Raw genomic sequence first — 21,044 nt, forward strand, 5'->3', positions numbered from 1 at the left:
TTTATTTATTTTTTTTTGGGGGGGGGGGTCAGACGATTTTTGTAGCAGGCTTATAGTATAAAAGTAAACTTGTCATAATTGAAACAAGTCAAGAGCAGTCCAGAAAAAAAACATTGCATAAAGAAAAAAAAGTGTTAATCCCTGTGGTTTGTCTGTCAATGCACAGCACCCCCCCCCCCCCCCCTCCAAAAAAAAAAAAAAAACTCAGTGGACATTCCCATTGATACAAGTTAAGAGCAGTCCGAGAAAAAAAAACTTGCATAAAGAAAAAACAAGTGTTAATCCCTGTGGTTTGTCTGTCAACGCCCCAAGCCAAGGTTGATACTTTGTTGAAGCCCGCAATACACCACGTGGTCAAAAGGCAGGCTAGGGAGTGTTTCAAAAGAGTTTTGTCAGTGATTTTGTTTGTGTAGAGGGATGTTACAAGCTAGGAAACCCTCGCATGTGATTGGCGGAAAGCAAATCTGTTGTTGAAACCACTGAAAAAAAACTCTTCATGAAATGCTCTCCGTCTCGGTCGACTTCGTTGTTTACTGTAGCTGTGTACACGAGTGCATGGAGCTGAGCTGACATGCACATCAGTAGCAGTGGGGCCGAGGCCTCATGCAGCGGCTAACGGAGCTCAGACAGTAGTTAAGGGGCGATGTATTCATTTCGAGGTTAGATTATTGGATTCTGATTTCATTAAATACATTGAGAGAGCCAAAGAACTTATTGTTTTGGCTTAATTTTACTGTAAAAATACCCCCAAACAACAATACAGAAGAAAATACCGGTATGATATTTTCAACTTTTGGTATGACGGTATTTCGGTATTGAAATTTCAACGGCGGTATCCATACCGGTATGACTTTCATACCGAACGGTATTACTAATACCGGTAAACCGAAAAAGCTTAATTATCACCCTAGCTTTAGGTCAAGCAGCCTTCCAGTGCTCGTTGCATATCAAGGAATGAATCCTCATGAATAATAATAATAATATAGGATATTTATATTGCGCACATATCCACCTTGTTAGGTGCTCAAGGCGCTCCTATATTACCCGGCTAAGCTAGGCGTTCATAGCGCACACAGCTTCTAAAGGAATCACTTCCTACCGGTACCCATTTACCTCACCTGGGTTGAGTGGAGCACATTGTGGATCAGTTTCTTGCTGAAGGAAATTACGCCATGGCTGGGATTCGAACGCACGACCCTCTGTTTCAAAGTCCGAAGACTAATCCACTGGGCCACAATGCTCCACGTTGAATCATGGTTGATTGCCGCAATATCATCATACATGTTTATCTATATGTAGATATGATGCATAGCAATAAACTCTTTGTGAAGTCATGAAATTTTAGCTGAAAACCGATAATTCTGATGATCACTAACACAGGAAAGCATATGTGGGACCGTGTATTAATATTGCTCAGAAAAATACCCGACATTTGATGGAATTCCGTGCTTATCTTGCTCATTTCTCAGTAATTACGCATTTTCTTCCAGAGCCACATGGCACATATTTCTTATTCATAGGTACAAACACTTCGGTGGTAATTTTATTGGATTCTGTTCAAACCCTTTTTGAGATTATTACCAAAACTGGTATTTATCTTTGAAGTTAAATGATTTGTCATGTGATAGATGTCAGCCAATCATATGAAGAGAATCCATATCACCATTCAGTGATGGATTAGGATTCTGCTTTGGTGTCAAATGAATCAACAAGCTTTCATATGACAGACATACATTTAGGGCTTTATTGCACTTAACTAACACTCCATATATCTTTAGACTAGCCATCCGTTCACACTATTGCAGTTCATTAATAATTAGCGAAACAAATCTTGGTATATCAACTGCTGTGTATCTTTATGTTTACATATGAAAAAAAAGAATCAAGTGCATACTCAACTCCCAGTGAATAAGTTATAAATCTATGTCAAGAATAATTGAGCGAAGCTTTTCAGCATATTTGGCAAATGCTCATGCTTTCAACTTAATTACCATTTAAGAAAAAAAATTACAAGTACCAAAATATTGAATTTCAGGGGCCTGTTGTATAAAACTTTTTACCTGAGAAAACTCTGGTAAAAACAGAAAACTAAGGTTAGTCTGATTTCTGCCATTGACTTTAACACAGGGCAAAAACTCCGGTAAAAACAACCTGAGTTTTCTCAGGTAAAAAGTTTTATGCAATGGGGCCCAGATGTCAAATTTATGTTTTACAAGCATCAATTATATCAAATGTATTTGATGATTTATTGAATATTTCTGAAGTGCTGCTCTGTCTATTTATTCGTTTTTATATTGTGACAAGGGGAGGCCAGAATTTCTTGACATTTCTTTTTTCTTTTTGGTTGTGGGGGAGGGGTGGATGGGGTTCTAGTTTCCAATTTGAAAGAAATGTGTTTGATTTTAGATTTAAGTTTTCTCTGAAAGGGTATGAGGGGGTAGCAGACCTGCTAACCAGTACGTTTCAGGCGTATTTAGTACGTTTTTGCAACCAAAATACAGCAGTATGTTCTTTCTTTAAAAATATGTTTTTTTGTAAGAAAAAGATATATATATATATATATATATATATATATATTTTTTCATATTTTTTTACAATATCATAATGTATTGAGAAAAATAATCTCTATATGTATCTATTTCATAAAACGAACACAATTATGGTAATTAGATCAATGTGATTTCAGGTAACTTGGTTTTTTTTTTTTTGATAATTTTGTTAAAACCAGGGTGATGATAGACACATGTTTCAATGTTATTTTTCTCATCTGCAAGAGCAGTGCGCATCTACTGCGCATTAGCTTGCACGCAGCTTGAGTGCCCATATGAGTGAGTGAGCCAAGCATTTTATTATGAAATACAATTTTTTGGGGGGAAAATTCAGTTTTTTTATTCACAGAATACAGTTTCTCGTTCCCAGAAGTTGGCAGGTCTGGGGTAGTGCACCTAACATAATATTTCCCAAGGTATCTTCACTCTATGTGTGCGTGTTGTGCGTATTTCCTTCACCGATTGTAGAGCAAACTAGATAGAGCACTCAAAATCTCACGAAAGCTGAAGAAAGAACTGACGATACACCGCGAGTGGCTAAAGGAGTCCGGTGTGGCCATCGACAAGCGCTCGGCCGACGATAGACCGGGCCGTGCACCTCAAAGTCTTAACGAGGAGCAAGAGTGGTGTAAGGTGTGTTTTAACCAAAAACTCTCTTTTTCTATCTGTCTCTTTATTTTTATTGTCTCTTTCTTTTTGTCTCTGTTTCTCTTTTTTCGTCCTCTTTCACTTTCTTTTAATATGCCTTGGCCCGCAGTATGTGGTGCTGGAGGAATTGTTCTCTCTATCATTCATTTTTTCACTGTCTCTCTCCTTTATTCTTTCTATCTTTCTCAGTCTTTTTTTTCTCTTCTCTCCATCTTTCATTCTTTTTGCCTTCTCTTTCTTCCTCTCTTTTATTCTTTCTTTCATTCTTTCTTTCTTCTTGTCCTTTCCTGTCCTGTCCTGTCCCTTCCTTCTATAACTATAACTCGACCATATCAGTTTTCTTTTAAAACTTTTAATTGATGTGCAGTATCTTCATTTGTGAACATAACCTTTAAACTTTTGTTAAAAAGTTTGAAGTTCCGATAAATATACTGAAATGACCTTTTAACGATACTGTTAGCCTATGTTACCGTATGAAGTATATTAAAAAGCCTTGAATTTTTATTGTAACTTAATGTGAAACTAACATTTTTTGTTGTTTAATTTTCACCAAAAGTTCTTGCACTATTAATTAAATGAAGCACTAGTTGGTACTTAACAAACACTGTTTCTGTGTATCACACTATATTTCCCTTCTCACATCAGTATTTTCTCCTTTTTTGGTATAATCCTTGATGGATTTATAAACAATGTAGTCCCAATATAGAAATACTGTCACAAACATCTTGGGAAATGTCAATCTTATCTTGGCAATTATAATTCTCATCATTCCTCACATTTATTCTGTGCCCACTTAAAATACAGCTGATGGGTCAGGACATCGATAAACACAAGAGGGCGCTGAGTGACGCCCTGGTGCTGTCGGAGCAGCTTTCTAAGCTGTCTCCAGAGGGCGGGCTTGATTCGATGAAAGTAGATGCGGAGGCGTTGCAGCATCAAGCAGGGGAGTTGGAGGGAAAGCTAGCGCAGAGGAAAGCTCTTATACAGGTAGGAATCCTAATCACAGTTTGCTTTTTGATGATGGGGTGATGATGATGATGATGGTGATGATTATGATGATGGTGATGATGATGATGGTGATGATGATGATGATGGTGATGATGATGATGATGATGATGATGATGATGATGAAGATGATGGTGAGGATGATGATGATGAAGATAATGATGATGATGGTGAGGATGATGATGATGATGATGAAGATAATGAAGATGATGATAATGGTTGTGGTGGTGATAATTATGGTTATGGTTATGGTGGTGGTGGTGATTGTGGTAGTAGTAGTAGTGATGATGAAAATTATGGCGATGAAAAAGGTGCTGATAATGTTGAAGATGATGATGATTTTGATGATGGTGATGTTGATGTTAAAGCTGATGATGACGATTATGTTGATGAAGGTGAAGATGATGATGTTGGAGATGATGGTGATGGCGAAGATGATGATGGGGATGGTGGCAATGGTGGTGGTATTGGTGATGATGATGAATATTATGGTGACGAAGATGATGATGAGGGTGATGATATTGATGACGGTGGTGGTGGTGGTGGTAGTAGTTGTGGTGGTGATGAGGAGGAGGAGGAGGAGAAGAAGAAGGGTGAGGAGTAGAGGGAGGAGTTGTAAAGTCAAAGTGGCAATGCAGTTGAGTGTGGCAGTGCTGGTGATGATGGTAGTAATGGCGATGATTATGGTGATGCAACCATGATGATGATGATGATAGGGATGATGGTGATGATGGTTATGTTGCAATGATGATGATGGTGACGATGATGATGATGATGATGGTGAGAATGATGATGATGGTGATGATGGTGATGGTGGTGATGATGGTGATGATGATGGTGATGATGATGGTGGTGATGATAGTGATGATGATGATGATGATGATGGTGATGATGATGGTGATGACAGAGCTGCCAAGTAGTACTGATTTTCCGTATTTAGTACTGAAAATAGAGAAGAATACTGATGGTTTCATGCAAAATACTGATTTCTTAAAGTTTCAGTTTATGTGTTGTCCTATGGTATTCCTGTGAGAATACTAATTTCCTCTCCAAAATACTGATTTTCAGCCTTGAAAATACTGAAATGTTCTTGTTCAGGTTGGCAGCTCTGTGATGATGATGATGATGATGGTGGTGGTGATGATGATGATGATGGTGACGATGATGATGATGGTGACAATGATGATGGTGGTGATATTTATGATGCAATCATGATGATTATTATTACAATTACAGTGATAGTAACAGTAAGCAAATGTAATTTTGGCGTTCATGGTCTTGATGATGAATGACCTGATGATTGTGATAACAATGATAACGATGAAGATCATCATCTTGACACCGCAACGGTCATTTTAAAGAAATGATGATGGTTCTGTTCGATGTGGGTCATTTTTCACGAAGACTTGTGACAATTGCAAATCCACGATTTTACCACCAGCCAATGAATCAAATTGAATAATTTCAGTAGCTTTGGACTGTCATCGCAAATTTGTCGCAACATGATTTATGAAACATGCTCTTGATGACGGAGACAGATACTGAATAAAGGATGCATGCATTCATCAAACATGGAATGATTTGCAAGAACTATCAAGTCTTACTCATTATGACAGAGGTCAGATCCACAGGATCTTCGGGGGGGGGGGGGGGGGGCAAAAACAGCTTTGTGATAAGCAAAAGCAAAAGATGTCAACAGTTACCACCATCGAAGACACTTTCCCAGTCCAAAAGTTTTCCGACAAAAAAATGTTTCCTATAAGGGGAAGGTTGGGGTGGGGGGCACGTACCTCCATCTTCACCTCATTATAACCATCTGATGACAGTTTGAAACCAAGATGTGTACTCCTCGGCTTGATAATGCATCATCCAGACTAAACAGTCACCCTTATAATGCCATTTATATCCCCATCACCATGACGAGTTGCACCTAATATCCTCTGTTTGTCATCATCTCGGAGACCATTCAGTCATAAAGTAGATGCATTTGATGCAGACCCCGCAATGTATTTGATGAAAGCAATGTGTTTCGATGGCGAAGTCATGCATGCATGATGTCATCGAAGGCGTATCATTAAAGTAATGTCTGACAGAGCAGTACAGAGTTATGAAAAAGACAGTGGTGGACCTGGATAATCTTGTTAAGAATTGTGAAAAGATTCTGACGTAATGACATGCATAAAATATAAAGGTTAGGGTTACCATGATTTTGGAAGCACTGTCCCCTACCCCTCGGGGGGGGGGGGGGGGCACTCAGTATATAATGCATGGTGGGTATGTGCCATGGGGGGACCCCCATTTTTACACCAAAATTTCCATTCCAAGGCATAGCATTTTTGCCTTATTGAGAAAAAACAAAACAAAGAAAGCCACTCCAAGGCATAGCATTTTGTTCTTATCGAGAAAAAAGAAGAAAGCTCCAAAGCTTTGCATATTTTTCGTTACACCGTTCCGGTCGCATTGATCTGCTGCAATTTTGGTGAGAAGCCGCCGCAGAGCGCTGTCCGACCATCGTCTCTACCCCTACCCCCCACCAAAATCATCAAAATTGTGATAGGGAGAGCACCTACCCCCTCACCCTTCAGAACGCATGTGGGAATAGATATTTTGTACGTGTATCATCGCGTTACAATTAGCCTGTTCATCGCAGTGCAGCACAAATGCAGCAACAAACGAATATGCGATATCTTTCCCTATTTTATTTCTAAAATATTTGCACGATTTGAGGTGATAAACACAATATGGGTTGTGAAATATCGATATGTTACCCAGAACCCACTTCTTCCTTTATATAAAAAGTAATTTAAAAAAAAAAAGAAGTGAAATCTTACCTTATTTTTCAGCATTCCTAGAATTTTCCTTGAATTCAATTTTTCCTTTTAAGAAAAAGAGAAAAGGAGAGAAGCGGAGAGGGAGAGAGAGAATCTAGATTGATTGATAGAGGAACCAACATGTGATTGTAATTGAAACTTTACGTGTTTTATGAAATATGGTAGTCTGATAGAGATATCAAGATCTGTTTACAGGTCGCATACCATATTTGAACCATAGAAAGATTCATATTATTGTGTCTGGTAAGGGTGCTTTCTCACAAATTCAGTGTTTACCATGTCTGCCTATACGTCCCCACTCTTCTATCTCTCTCTCACAGTCTGTCTCTTTCTTTTCCTCTTCCCTTCTTATGCTGTCATTTCATCATATTTCTCATTCTCTCCTTTACTCCATCTCTCTCTCTCTCTCTCTTTCTCTGCCTGTATGTTTTTTTCAGTCTTCCTTATTACCCCATCAACCTGAATATTTCCAGCCCTCCCTTATTTTTTTTTAGCTCTTTCAGTTTTTTGTCAACCAGCCCTCTCTTTCTTTCTTCTTTCTTTCTTTCTTTCTTTCTTTCTTTCTTTCTTTCCTTTTTTATTTCTTTCTTTCTTTCTGTCTGTCTGTCTTTCTTCTTTCTTTCTTTCACTCCTCCATTCCTTCTATGTCTCCCCCTCCCTTTGAATGGCTTTCTCCCTCTCTCTCTGCCTGTATGTTTTTTTTTCAGTCTTATTACCCCATCAACCTGAATATTTCCAGCCCTCCCTTATTTTTTTTAGCTCTTTCAGTTTTTTGTCGACCAGCCCTTTCTTTCTTTCTTCTTTCTTTCTTTCTTTCTTTCTTTCTTTCTTTCTTTCTTTCTTGCTTTCTTGCTTTCTTGCTTTCTTGCTTTCTTGCTTTCTTGCTTTCTTTCTTTCTTTCTTCCTTTCTTCCTTTCTTCCTTTCTTCCTTTCTTTCTTTCTTCCTTTCTTTCTTTCTTTCTTTCTTTCTTTCTGTCTGTCTGTCTGTCTTTCTTCTTTCTTTCTTTCACTCCTCCATTCCTTCTATGTCTCCCCCTCCCTTTGAATGGCTTTCTCCCCCTCCCTCACTCACATCTCCTATTTTTCTCTTTCATGTTATCATTCCTTCATTGTACATTTTTTTCTTTCCCTCAATGTCACTTGATAATTCATATCTCCTTTCTTATATCTCCTTTCATTTTTACTTACACATTTTTAGTAGGCCTGTTTATTGATGCCAAGCAACACACACTCTCTTTTCCATGATTCTCTACTGCAAAAGAAAAAAAAGAGAGAGCATCAAAAAGTATTCCTTTTTAAAATATTTTTCCCCATTATGTGACGCTCTTTCTACTGGTAAAGAAATCGAGCTCTAAAAGTATTCCTTCCTAAAATCTAAACATTTTCTTCTCCATCTTCTTGGATGTAGACCTACCAGGATCAATTGATGGCATTCCGTGGTGACCTTTCAGGGGTCAAGGAATGGATGGGGGAGGCTCAGATGAAGCTGGAGCAATCGCAGAGACTTTCGAGAGAGGAACTAGTCAGTGAGCAGGAGCGTCAAGCTTACCAGGTAGGAATACAATATTCTCTCTTTTTTATGTTTGTTTCAAATCAAATCACAAAATTTACATAGAATTGGTGTGTACAAATATTTCATTTGTTTTTGTTGTGTGTTTGGAGGCATTGCAAGAAAGTATCACTTATTTCTCCGAGTCAGAGAGTTGCGGGTTCAAATCCATGTCCTGAGGCTGGTAACACAAAGCTTAGCAATCATCATAGAATATCTTTTAAAATTGATTGCATTGACTACAATGACTACATTTAATCTTAAAGTGATTATTTAACATTGGTTTGACTTTTTAAAAATCTGAGCCAGAAGGTCACACTTGTCACCTGTGTCTGTGATTTGTTACAAAAATGAAGCCCAGAAAAAGTTGCGTTCGAAAATAATTATTTAGTGCTTCAAAAATTGAAATATAAAGTGACCGGAAACACCATCTTAATTTCATCCCATACACTAACGTGTACTATTTAGGCGTCTATAAGATGCCTATTTACAAAATCAGGGTTTGCCTTGTAGTTTTAGCTTTTCATTCTCAATAATGGTTGTTTTCAGGGTTTATTAGTTCTAATACATGCACTTGTACACACGTTTCATCTTGGTTTGAGAATTTTTTAAATCGGCTGCTCACAAAGTTAAACAATACCTTTAAAATCAGGCATGTGATTAATTACTAATCTTTGTGTTATGGGACCCTGATGTTGATTTCATTTAGCAAGGAATTTATCCACATTGTGCTGCACTCGACCCAGGTGAGGTAAATGGATGGTTACCTGGTAGGAATGTATTCCTTGAAACGCAGTGTGCGCAGCGGCTGCTCTCCCAAAGTGAGGGTAATTACGATGCATCACTGTACGGCATTTCTTGTGAAAGGGTTTGGCCATATAAATCAGGTATTCGCTAGAGGGTATTCATTTGTCTCGCAATCTACTATGGTCAACAAGGAAATTCGTGATCACTCTTGCAAAAAGTGTTCACTGGCTTTCTAGGAAATTTGTGATCACTCTCGCAAAAAGTGTTCACTAGCTTACAGTTAACGAGCTTTCGGGTGCCGCTGCAACTCTTTATCAAGTGACGAAAATTGTCTGATATCGTACTCTATTTATACTAATCTCCGTACGCACGAACGCAAGAACAATAGGTGGGCACTGATCCGTTGTGTGATCGGTCAGGCGTTTCACCAACCCGTGCGTCGGTGTGCGGTGCGGCCGGTAATCCGTATATGCAAATAAGCCGGGGTATATGCAAATATGCCGTGGGTCGGCAATATGCAAATGAGACCAAAATTGAACTTGTAAGCTAGTGAACACTTTTTGCAAGAGTGATCACGAATTTCCTAGAAAGCCAGTGAACACTTTTTGCAAGAGTGATCACGAACTTCCTTCTTGACCATAGTAGATTGCGAGACAAATGAATACCCTCTAGCGATTATTTTAATCCGCAATAATGAACCTATTTAGTATTAAATCAGGTATTATTATGTGCATGGGCCTGAGTAAAGTAAGATCATTATTAGTGTAAGTTTATTCTCTTTGAGCAAGTACAGCTGGAGAATTAGCCAGAAATCTTTGAACGTACTGAAAATATAGTGCCCACCTTTTTTAAATGCATACATCCGTCTTCCTCAGGCGTTAGTACTAGTCTCACTACTGGTGTTGAACTTATTATAACAGTTATTTTTATTGTAACAGAACTTGAAGGAACTGTTATTGTAACAGTTATGGTAATACTGCCAGGGATTTTTCAGCACCAATATTCATTTTCATAAATTGCTGCAGGTGCTTTGATATTCATTTTATATTGGACGGTTTAAAATGGGATTATCCAAGAGTTGGGTCTAATTATTGCATGAATCGTACATCTAGATGAGTGCAATATTGCACTAACAAATGGAATATACCTTGTATCCTATGAAGAAATGCTTTGCAATATGGTTATTGTTATTGGTGGTTGTTATTCATTAGATAACACACTGCTGAAATGCCCTATGTAGTTGATAAACAATATCAGATATTATATTTATTTGTCTTCTGATATTGTCATTTTTTTGGCAGTACGCCTCTACAGACTGCTGCTTTTAAACTCTTTTTTTTTGTCTTTAAAGGAAACATATTATTGAGATCAGCATTGAAGGCTGAGCCATTGTTTCAAGAAATGATTAATCATCTTGATAGAAATTAATTTGACATGATAAATCATCTAACTAAAGTCAAATCAAATTGGTAAAGATTGTAAATCTCTCTCTCTCTCTTTCTGACAAATTTCCAACGAGTACAACCTTTTGAGGCCTCTCTATTTTCATTGGACCCTTGGGTATTGGGGGCACACTCGAGAGGCTTTGTGACCTTTGTGAGGTCAAGGGTCAAAGGTCATGGGATATGTATTTGTATTAGTATTTGGGGCTTGTAATCTCCATGACTTTGAATTTGTGGACTATTTCATGGCAGTGAACTGAAACTAGTTTTGTTTCTCAGGAAGGGAAGGGGATACAATGATATTTGGGGTGGGATTTCGATTTGGAGAAAAGAACCGCAAAAGGGTGAAATTCTTGTTCAGCTGAAAATGTGAGGATATTTTCCGGTATTTGTCTGATTTGAAGGAAAAAGGATCAGGATTGGCAAGAACTGAGGAAGAGGAAACAAGGGCCCAATGGTTAACATTTAAAACAATTCTGAGCTGCAAGATTCCATTTTGTCTGTGATGTGTTAAAGGGGAATGAAACCTTTGGAACAAATAGGCTTGTGTAGAAACAGAAAAATCAAAGAATAAGAATGAAAGTTTGAGAAAAATCGGACAAATAATGAAAAAGTTATGAGCATTTGAATATTGCAATCACTAATGCTATGGAGATCCTCCCACTGGCAATGCGACAAGGATGTGTGATGTCACTGATGAACAACTTTCCCTTTGGTGGACTATAAAATACCCTCAAAATGTCTCTTTTTGCTTTTTGTTATGATGATACAAACTCTTTATCCATGATGTATTCTTAAAAAATATGTATTACATGCCCTCATGTAGACAGAACACATGATTTTATGGATAGATGTGATAAAAGAGGCAATTCTAGTGAAATATATACTAAAGTAATGGGGAGAGTTGTTCACAAGTGACATCACACATCTTTGTCGCATTGCCAATTCGCTATCTCCATAGCATTAGTGATCGCAATATTCAAATGCTCATAACTTTCTCATTTGTCCGATTTTTCTCAAATTTTCGTTGATCTGTTTCTTTGATTTTTCTGTTTTCACACAAGTGATCTTGTTCCAAAGGTTTCATTCTCCTTTAAGTTCTTAAAAAGTGAAATGTAAAATGACCCCAAAACTCCATTCCAATTACATTCTATTTACTTACATTTAAAATCAATCTCCCCAGGAGATTTATGAAGTGATGATTTGTCATTCACAGATATTTTGAAAGTACATGTACATTTATCTCCATGAATTTAATTTTTTTTTCTTCCTAGGTGTCTTTTTATAAAAAAAATCCATATGAACAATATTGAATACAATAATGATAAAAATTCAGGGTTTTTAAAAACAACACCCTGGTTGCATCATAAAACAGTGTCTTACAACTGCCCCCCCCCCCCCCCGTCTCCTGGGCAAACCCTTCACTCGAGTAAGGGGTCTGCATTGCAGTCTACTCACGCCTTTTGTAATGAAGGCCAGAATTGAAACAGCAAGTTTTGTATGTGCTAGTCTTTGCGTGGAGACACACTTGTTGATTAAAATTTCAATCAGGGTCTGTGCCTGCAGACTACCCTCCCCCCCTGCCTGTCAGAAATGTTGGAAACCTTAATTTTTTTTTTACCTAAAATGTTCATGTTCACGAAATCCTTCAATGTTACTTCAATTCTTCAATTTTGTTTACAAAAATACAAAAGTGCCCCATGAAAGATTGGCCGCTGGACGTCTCACTCCCTCGCTTTCGAGTTTCTTTAACAAATTTGGGCTTTTTGCACCTCCCCCCAAAAAAAATAAAATGGTATGGCATGTGTATATCTACAGCTCAAATCAATATAAAAGCCAATCAGCATCACAAATCAATAGCAGTATCCCGCTTGCATTCATTCATTCTAATGACACATTGATATTATTATTAAAATGATCACATTTAGAGATCTGCTTCATTTCCAAGATTTTGTCCATGTACTATTTTCTGTCTTTGCAAAACCTAACATGATTTCATCCAGTTGCATTTGTAGCCCCTTAGAAATACATGTAGGCAGTGATATATAAAATGATATACAGGCCACATGATTGGAAGGGCAAGATAATAGTGTCTAACTACACTCAGTTCTCTTTTGTGACAAAAGGCAGTAACTCACAGATATAGGATATCTGTAATTCTGTAAACTTAGCCATGTCTCTGTGATGTTGAGATAATGGTATCCCAAACTGTTTTTTTTTGGGGGGGAGTTACAACGTTTTTCCTCCCACCTGCAAGATATCATTGGTACACAGTAAACTCACTGCAAGTGGTAGCAACATTGCGTTCACACTGACAGGCAAACACTCCTTGACTATATTTGATGATGCAAATATCAATTCATAGTCTTAACACCCCGGTGCTGTCCTATTCTAAAGCCTATTTTGTAAATTCTGTAAAGCCTACCCTGACTCAATTTCCTTAAGAATAAGACATACATTCATGGCCAGATGTCAGGAAATCTTTTGGAATTTCTTAGGTTATTGCAGTTTTATCTTATGTTATTCTAAAGCTTATTTTGGCGACTCAATGTTTGCTTTTTTCACATTTGTCATTGCCTCCATTTCTTTAATAAGAGTACGATTATACATTCAAGAGCAAATCATTTCTTCTTTCAATAGGCTGTACAAGTTATTGGAGTCTGAATGCAGTTTTAAACTTCAGCTCCTAAATATTGACCTTGAAACCTTACTGCGTTCCATATGACTGTTACCATGGTAATGGAATACCCTGAGGACATTCTGTTCCTTAATGCACTTTTCCTCCTCCCCTTCATCCTTCTCCACATAGATTGTTTAGGATAAGCCGTGAGAAAGAGTTTTTAAGTTTGAGAGGTTGGAGTCTCAATCCGAAGAAAAAAGGGAGTTCAAGTCTTGCAGAAGTTTCATTAGGTGGTTTCAAACCGCCTCGATCACAAGAATCCCCGTTCAATTACGAGAACTTTTTAAGGCTAAAAAATACCCATTAATTATTCCTGCATTCACACCGCCCCGAAACACATCCTTCGGGATAAGTTCCCGAAGTTACGAGCATGCGCAGTATGGTCTGATAAGCAGGCAAGGCGCGAGATTCAAAATCACTAGCCCAGCAGCCACCCACGCCGCCGTGCCCAACGACACGCTGGGCTAAAAGTTCCCGTAATTTGCTTTCACATCTCCAAAATACCTGCCACCTTGGAAAAATCCCCACGAAAGTTCATGTAATTTCGCCAAGTACCTACTATTTAGCGGGTATTTTCTTTCGGGGAAATTACGCGTAGTTTGCTTTCACATTACCAAAATACCTGGTATTTTCTGATCGGGGTAAATTTCCGGATCAGAGAATACCTGGAACTGGCGAACTTCGAGGCGGTCTGAAATCACCTATTTTTAGGTGTTATGATGTGTGACGTGAAGTCTACTTTGGAGTGCCTGTACAGTACATGTAGTAGTGCATGAATGTGTCTGGCAGATTATACAAACGATGCATCTCACTGCCTATTTAGAGCTACTAGATCCGAGATCTTTTTGAGCTGCGAGATACATGTAAGCTATATTACCTAAAAAGAGTGATAGTGATGATAGCGATGATTGTGATGACGATGGTGGTAGTGGTGATGGTAATGGTGATGATGATGATGATGATGATGGTGGTGATGGTAATGGTGATGATAATTATGATGATGATGGTGGTGATGGTGGTAATGATGGTGATGATGGTGATGGTGATGATGGTTATGGTGTTAATGATGGTGATGATGATGATGATGGCGGAGGTGGTGATGGTAATGGTGATGATGATGATGATGATGGTGGTGTTGGTGGTAATGCCCGGGGGGGGCCACTTCCATTCACGAGTGGATACACGACCATGGGGTCTGGAAAAGCACCCTAAACAAGTAATTTCCATATTCTGAAAATGCACCCCTTAACAAGTATTGGCGTGTGAAACCCTACCCTTAACAAGTATTGGAAACAAAACGATACTCTTGGCAAATATTCCCTGAAATGAACCCCTAAACAAGTACAGGAATGTTTTATTGTTACTGGTCCTTCGGTCGTCGGCTTTACCTTATTTGGTTTAGTACGACCCCACCTTCTACACCTCGCGCAAATCGGACTCTAAACACAAAGTGGTGGGGCAAAAAGGACATCCTTTATGAAACATTTTAACTTTGTTTTATCATCCCCGCAATTTCGACCCTAAACACGTAATTTTCCTAGCGAAATAGATACCCTTTTTTCATTATTTTTGTGTTTTTGACACCCTTATCACATACGTAACGTGCCCTATCGTGAAAAAGACATCCTTTTTACATGTTTTTTTGGTCGTGCATGGTATCCACTTGTCAACGTAAGTGGCCCCCCCCCCGGGTGGTAATGATGGTGATGATGATGGTGATGATGGTGATGATGATGGTGATGATGATGGTGATGATGATGATGATGATGGTGATGATGATGATGGTGATGATGATGATGGTGATGATGATGATGGTGATGATGATGGTGATGATGGTGATGGTGATGATGGTGATGGTGATGGTGGTGATGATGCTGATGATGATGACGATGATGATGGTGATGATGATGGTGATGATGATTGTAATGATGGTGGTGGTGAAAGTGATGATGTTCCAGGTTAAGGCTATTTCATATTAGGGCAATTTTTCCTGCTGCATGTTGGCTCTGTGGTAAAGCACACGCCCCATGAATGGAAGGTCCTAGGTTCAATCCACAGCCAAGTCATACCAAAGAAGTTTAAAGATGGAACCTTCTTCCCCATGTATCCTAGTGCTCATCATTTACATTAAAGAGAGGGAATAATGACATGTTATCCAGGGCCTACTGTACTGCTAGAGCAGATATACTACCGGTAGTTTGATAAAATGTTGTGATTATCAATGGAGCGTCGTGGCCCAGTGGATTAGTCTCCGGACTTTGAAACAGGTTTGTGGGTTCGAATCCCAACCATGGCGTAATCTTCTTCAGCAAGGAATTCATCCATAGTGTGCTGCACTCGGCCCAGGTGAGGTAAATGGGTAGCGGCAGGAAGTAATTCCTCAAAAGCTGTGTACACCTGAATAGGTGGCCGAGCTTAGCCGGGTAATAACAATGGCAAGGCCAGCTGGGAGAACAGTTTTCGAAACTGAAGTGGCTACCCTGGGTAAATATACCATTGTTGTTATTATTTTCATTTTTGTTTCCATCTTATCCGTCAGAGATTACAAGACGAGGTGGACGATCTGACCCACAAGGTCGAAGAAGTGAGAGACCAGGCACTGGAGCTGATGAAACTTGGAGGAGATTGCCGTCGATCAACTGAACCTGACCTAATCGCCCTCAACCAGACGTGGGAACTGGTGTGCAAGGGAATCAAGGTAAGTCCTTAGCTGTTTACATTTATACGTTTGTTTATTTACTTGATCAATAATTCATGATGAGCTTAAGGTTTGCAGCCCATGACATTTATTTGTTTGTTTATTTTGCATCAATAGTTGATTGAGGTGAGTTCTGAGAAGCTTACATTCATTTGTTTGTTTATTTTTCATCAACAAGTTTTCATTATGAGTTCTGATGGACTGACATATGATTTGTTTATTTAATTTCTCATCAATAATTCTGATGAGTGGTCAGGGGAGTTTATGTATGTTTACTTTTCATCAATGATTAATCAATATGACTTCTGATTGACTTTTTTATAAAGACCTTTATCACCAATAAATAATTGAGAAGAGTTATGATAGGCTCTTATTTGTTCATTTCGTTGTTTGACCAATAATTCATTATTATGAGGTCTAATAAACATTTGATTATTCTCTCATTGATAATTTATTAAGTTGAGTTCTGATATCACTGGCTTCCTGCAAGAAGGTACTTTTTTTTAATTGCTGAATTGGAAAAAGCATGTAATGAACTTTCTTCTGGTACCATTCTCAAACCTAAATGTGATGTTATTGTGACATAATGAGCTAAAATATTCCAATGCGCTTCACGCACATAGATGCGTCCTTTCTATGGGAACTGGATCATGCATTTCGTTCCCGGAAAAAAGACAATTCTTCATTCAACATGCTTACGTGCATAGAGCCATTCGCACTTTTCTTCGGAAACTGGATTGTGCATTCACATTAGCCTCTTCTCTGGGAACTTGATCAGTGAATTGCGTACGGTATTCATTCAAATCACAAAATATCAATGAATAAAATTCTTGCTTTGTCAGAAAGTTTGAGAATTAGGACAAAAAAGAGCACAAAAATGAGGTCAAAACGTAATTTGCGTTGAAAGTGTATTTTTGCCCATGTATGCACTAAGTCCATCCTTGCGGGAAGTATGCTCTTATTTATTGGAAAAATCTTCAGTATATAAATCCATTGTTGTATTTTAGAGGGTTAGCATTAATCAATCAATCAATCAAATTTATTTTCAGGAACAGCAAGTTAAGCAGAAGCAAATAGCTCAGGAGCTTGACAAAGAATCCCGTCTTCAGGCTCAGGCAGAGGCCAAGCAGAGGGAACAAAGGCAACAAGAGCTCCAGGAAAGACTCGCGCAGCAACCGATGGAAACCGACCTCGACTCCAAGCTCCAAGAAACCGTGATTGACTCAAAACCTCAAAGACTCAAGCAGCAACCTCTAGAAACAGCGATAGACTCAGAACATCAGAGTACCTCACACGCATCACCTACCGCCAACCTCAATAACAACAATGCGGATGTAATCATCAATGAGGCTCCACTTCGAGAAGAAAGAGTGGCTGTTGTAGAGACCATACCAGTACAACTGACAAAGCTTGATGAAGCAGCCCCCTCTATGAGCAACATGGAGGTAGGCTTAGAATATTAATTGTCCTTGAATAATTTTATTAAATAGGATGTTGCTGAAGCATTCTTCATGGGTATTGGAAACCTAGTAGAAACTACAGTGAATATATTATTTGATACATTGTTAAGTTTTCCATTTTCAGGCTATACTATTTGTTAAGCATAAATGGGATTTAATTGTGTTCTTGGGCCAATTCATAAAAGAAGATATAATAACTTGGCCATCCCAAATGGTAACTCCCATGGAATATTTGATTCTGATTGGCTGCTTTTTACCAAAGCAGTTGAGTAAATACCTAGTCAGAAAAAGCCTTGTTGACATAGGGATTAATGAGATACATAAAATAAGAACTAAAGTGAATACCAAGATACAACAAAACCTCTTTGATAACTCCCACTAGGTTGATGAGCAGATCGAGAAGCAGGATGCAGCAACCGTCGCATCCGCTCCAGTCGACCTTGAGGATATGCTGCAGGACATGAAGGACCAGGTCAGCCAGAAACAGGTCACACCCTCTCCCACCATGGATGTCAATGCCATGGGCTACCTGCAGGAGTTCAACGACATCCTGGAGCAGACCAATGTCGCCATTGACCTCTGCGATCATCGGTTGACGCGGGATGGCCAGCTACGGGACAAGGACTTTGATATGGAGGTTGATGCCAATGTGAAGGTAGGGTTTTGGAGAGGCAAGGAGGAAGAGATGAAGAAGGGGAGGCAGAGCAACCAAGTCTCACGCATTATGCGTGAGACTCAAGCATTTTGGACTCTTGTTCATCCCCTAAAATCTCTGTCTCACGCAACTATCACAGCCTATCCCCATATACATTGTACACAATGTCTGTGATCTCACTCAGATTCGCAGAAAATCTCACCCATAGCTGGTCTTTGAACTTGGCATCTCTGCGGAGGGGGGGGGGATGGTTACTTGAGAAAATCGTATGCATAATTGTGTGACTACTTGAAAGTGCCCATTTTAGATTAATTGCCAAACTTGTAATTGAATTAGATAATTTAAAAAAATGACTATTTTTCTTTAAAAGCTCCATTCTTCATCTGATGCACGTTCTTCTTCAGTATTTTTCTGTCTTTCTCATCAGGACACTGAGGAAGCCTTGGAGAACCTTGAACCGGACGTGGAGTCCTTGATCCAGCAAGGAGAGCAGCTCCTGCAGATGACCCTGGTCAAGGATCCAGCCCAGGCCGAGGAGCTGGAGCTCAAGATCACCGGTCTCAAGGAGCGGTGGTCCACGCTGAAGAGGGACGCAGAGAGGAGAAAGGATACCATCCGAGATGTGGTTCCAAGGTGGTGTCACTTCAAGGAACAGGTGGACAAGATGGAGAGATGGATAGAAGGAGTAGATGATCAGATGAAAGCTGGGATGGAGGATGAGGACAAACTGAATGTAAGTGCTACTCTTCTATTTAGTGTGTGTGGCTGTGGATGACAGGTTGATGGAAGATAAAAGGATGGACAAGATGGAGATATGGAAAGAACGTGTAGATCATGAAAGACCTTTTCCTCAATATCATATGTACTGTACATGTATATGAATTTTCATTGCCTAAGCATTCTTGCCAATAGGCCTAGGCCTACACATATTTCTTGTGTCAGTTTTTACAAAGGTTACTGCTTTTTAATGTTTGAAATATGTAATGAGTCTTTTAATTGTTTTTACTTTGTATACATGACCAATTCAGCCATTTGGTTGCGACTCATGTTTTTGATAAACCTTGAATTGAATTCAATTGAATTGAAGACGGCAGAAACGAAGATGAGGTAAAAATTAAGATAGGTAGGATAATACATATCTGCTTGCTGCTATGGTGTTCAATGTGTGTGGCAGGAGAAGTTCATGAGGTCTCTTGTTCAAAATGAATACTGCCCTCTACTGTCAAATAGCAGTATTACTTTTCACTTTATTAGATCGGATCACCAGACAAGGGCAAACTAAAGCATGAATTTTTCACCATGCCATAAGATTTATTTTATTGATGGGAGGTAAAATTTTCAAAGTGTTTTTCGGCCGTTGTCATGGCTACAGATTAATTCCTAAAAAATTAATTGCCGCACACTCTTGATTTGTTGCAATCTTATTGCTTTTGTGTCGCAAAGTGTGTGCTGGGCTTAAGTCTTGTCAATTCTCAGCCCACAGAGCTTTTTAATCATCCTTCGCAGTTTTGGTTCAATCAAATTTTAAGTAGTTAAAGCATGAAACACTATTCTTGAGTTCTCCATGTTATTGGTTTGGGATGAGACCCATTGGAAGTAGAGGAAGCAGGTGTAGCCCTAGTGGCAATTTACCTTGGCATAATGCTGTCAGAAGAAGTAATGCCATTTCCAAATGGGAGCACGCCCAGTTCTAAATGGTGACACGATCATGCTCGTGCGACATTCGCTCTGGTCTTAATATTTCAGCGGGCATAGGGGTTAGAGTTGGGATTGTAATTGAGTTTTTGGTTCAGAATAATGTAAGAATAAAGGATTAGGATTTATTCAGTTTTGGAGATTAGGTTGTAAGTTCGGCTTAACGTGCAGATTTTGCATCGGAGCAATTGTCGCTGGAGCTAATGTCATGGAACGTTTAAAATACCAATATTTATGTATTCATTTATTTATTGGAAAATACTTAAACAGGATAAAAAGATTTGCTGAAATTTTGCTGTTTTACATCGATGTCCTGATTAAACAAGGTTAAAAAACATATAATGTTACAATATCATGATGCAAAATACATATAAGTATGTAAAACAGCGCTATCTGCGCTCTGATGACAAATTGACAATACAGCACCCTAGGAACCTAAACAGTAATGGTACCTTGATTCAATTTAAATTTTACCAAAAAAACCCCCAACAAACAAGTAGCACTCCAAAAGGGCAGCCACTCCACAAGCACCCAAATCGCCAAATCAGCACCCTATCCTCCAGAGTGTATGAGACCAGATAACTATACACACAATTTGCAAGGTATATCAATTACTTATCTACTAAAATATGATAATATAATACTGCAAATAATTAAGTTAAGACTTATGAATAGGTAAATATGAAAACAGCATTGTAATGGAAGCAAGTTCTTCAAAAGAAAAGAACTGTCCTAGTTTAAAATAATAAAGACGTCTTGTATTCATGATGTGAAAAATATTTATATCAATGATTAAATTACAAAGCTGTGTCTAGACTTTTCTATTCTGTGGCTCACAATAGAAAGTATACACTAGGTGTGAATGGATAATTGATTACAAATTTGTCATGTCCATCTGCTCGCAAATCCCTTACACAAATACTTTGAGGGTACAGATGACATTTACACCATGCTTGATGAATAGCCCTTCTGACATATATATACCTGATCTAGTAGATGGTGGCCTAAAAGACAAAACTCTAAGCGATAGACAGTTCAGTCAACGGGTAATGACATGTTTCTATTCTTGTTGATGAAACCCAAAT

At 38.6% G+C, this 21,044-nt stretch overlaps 1 protein-coding gene across 1 annotated transcript in view; it reads left to right on the forward strand.

Moving 5' to 3' along the window:
* Positions 1 to 19,134, forward strand: part of LOC121413111 (dystrophin-like) — a gene marked incomplete at its 5' end in the record, with an annotated part of 83,484 nt that extends 64,350 nt beyond the window's left edge. Inside the window, 7 exon segments of the mRNA XM_041605875.1 lie at positions 3,018 to 3,182; positions 4,002 to 4,184; positions 8,442 to 8,585; positions 15,991 to 16,149; positions 17,199 to 17,594; positions 17,992 to 18,264; positions 18,692 to 19,134. Coding sequence (XP_041461809.1) covers positions 3,018 to 3,182; positions 4,002 to 4,184; positions 8,442 to 8,585; positions 15,991 to 16,149; positions 17,199 to 17,594; positions 17,992 to 18,264; positions 18,692 to 19,039 — 1,668 coding nt within the window.
* Between the last annotated feature and the right edge of the window lie 1,910 nt (positions 19,135 to 21,044).

The sequence above is a fragment of the Lytechinus variegatus genome, chromosome 4, assembly GCF_018143015.1.
Source record: "Lytechinus variegatus isolate NC3 chromosome 4, Lvar_3.0, whole genome shotgun sequence".
In the NCBI taxonomy this organism is placed as follows: Eukaryota; Metazoa; Echinodermata; class Echinoidea; order Temnopleuroida; family Toxopneustidae; genus Lytechinus; species Lytechinus variegatus.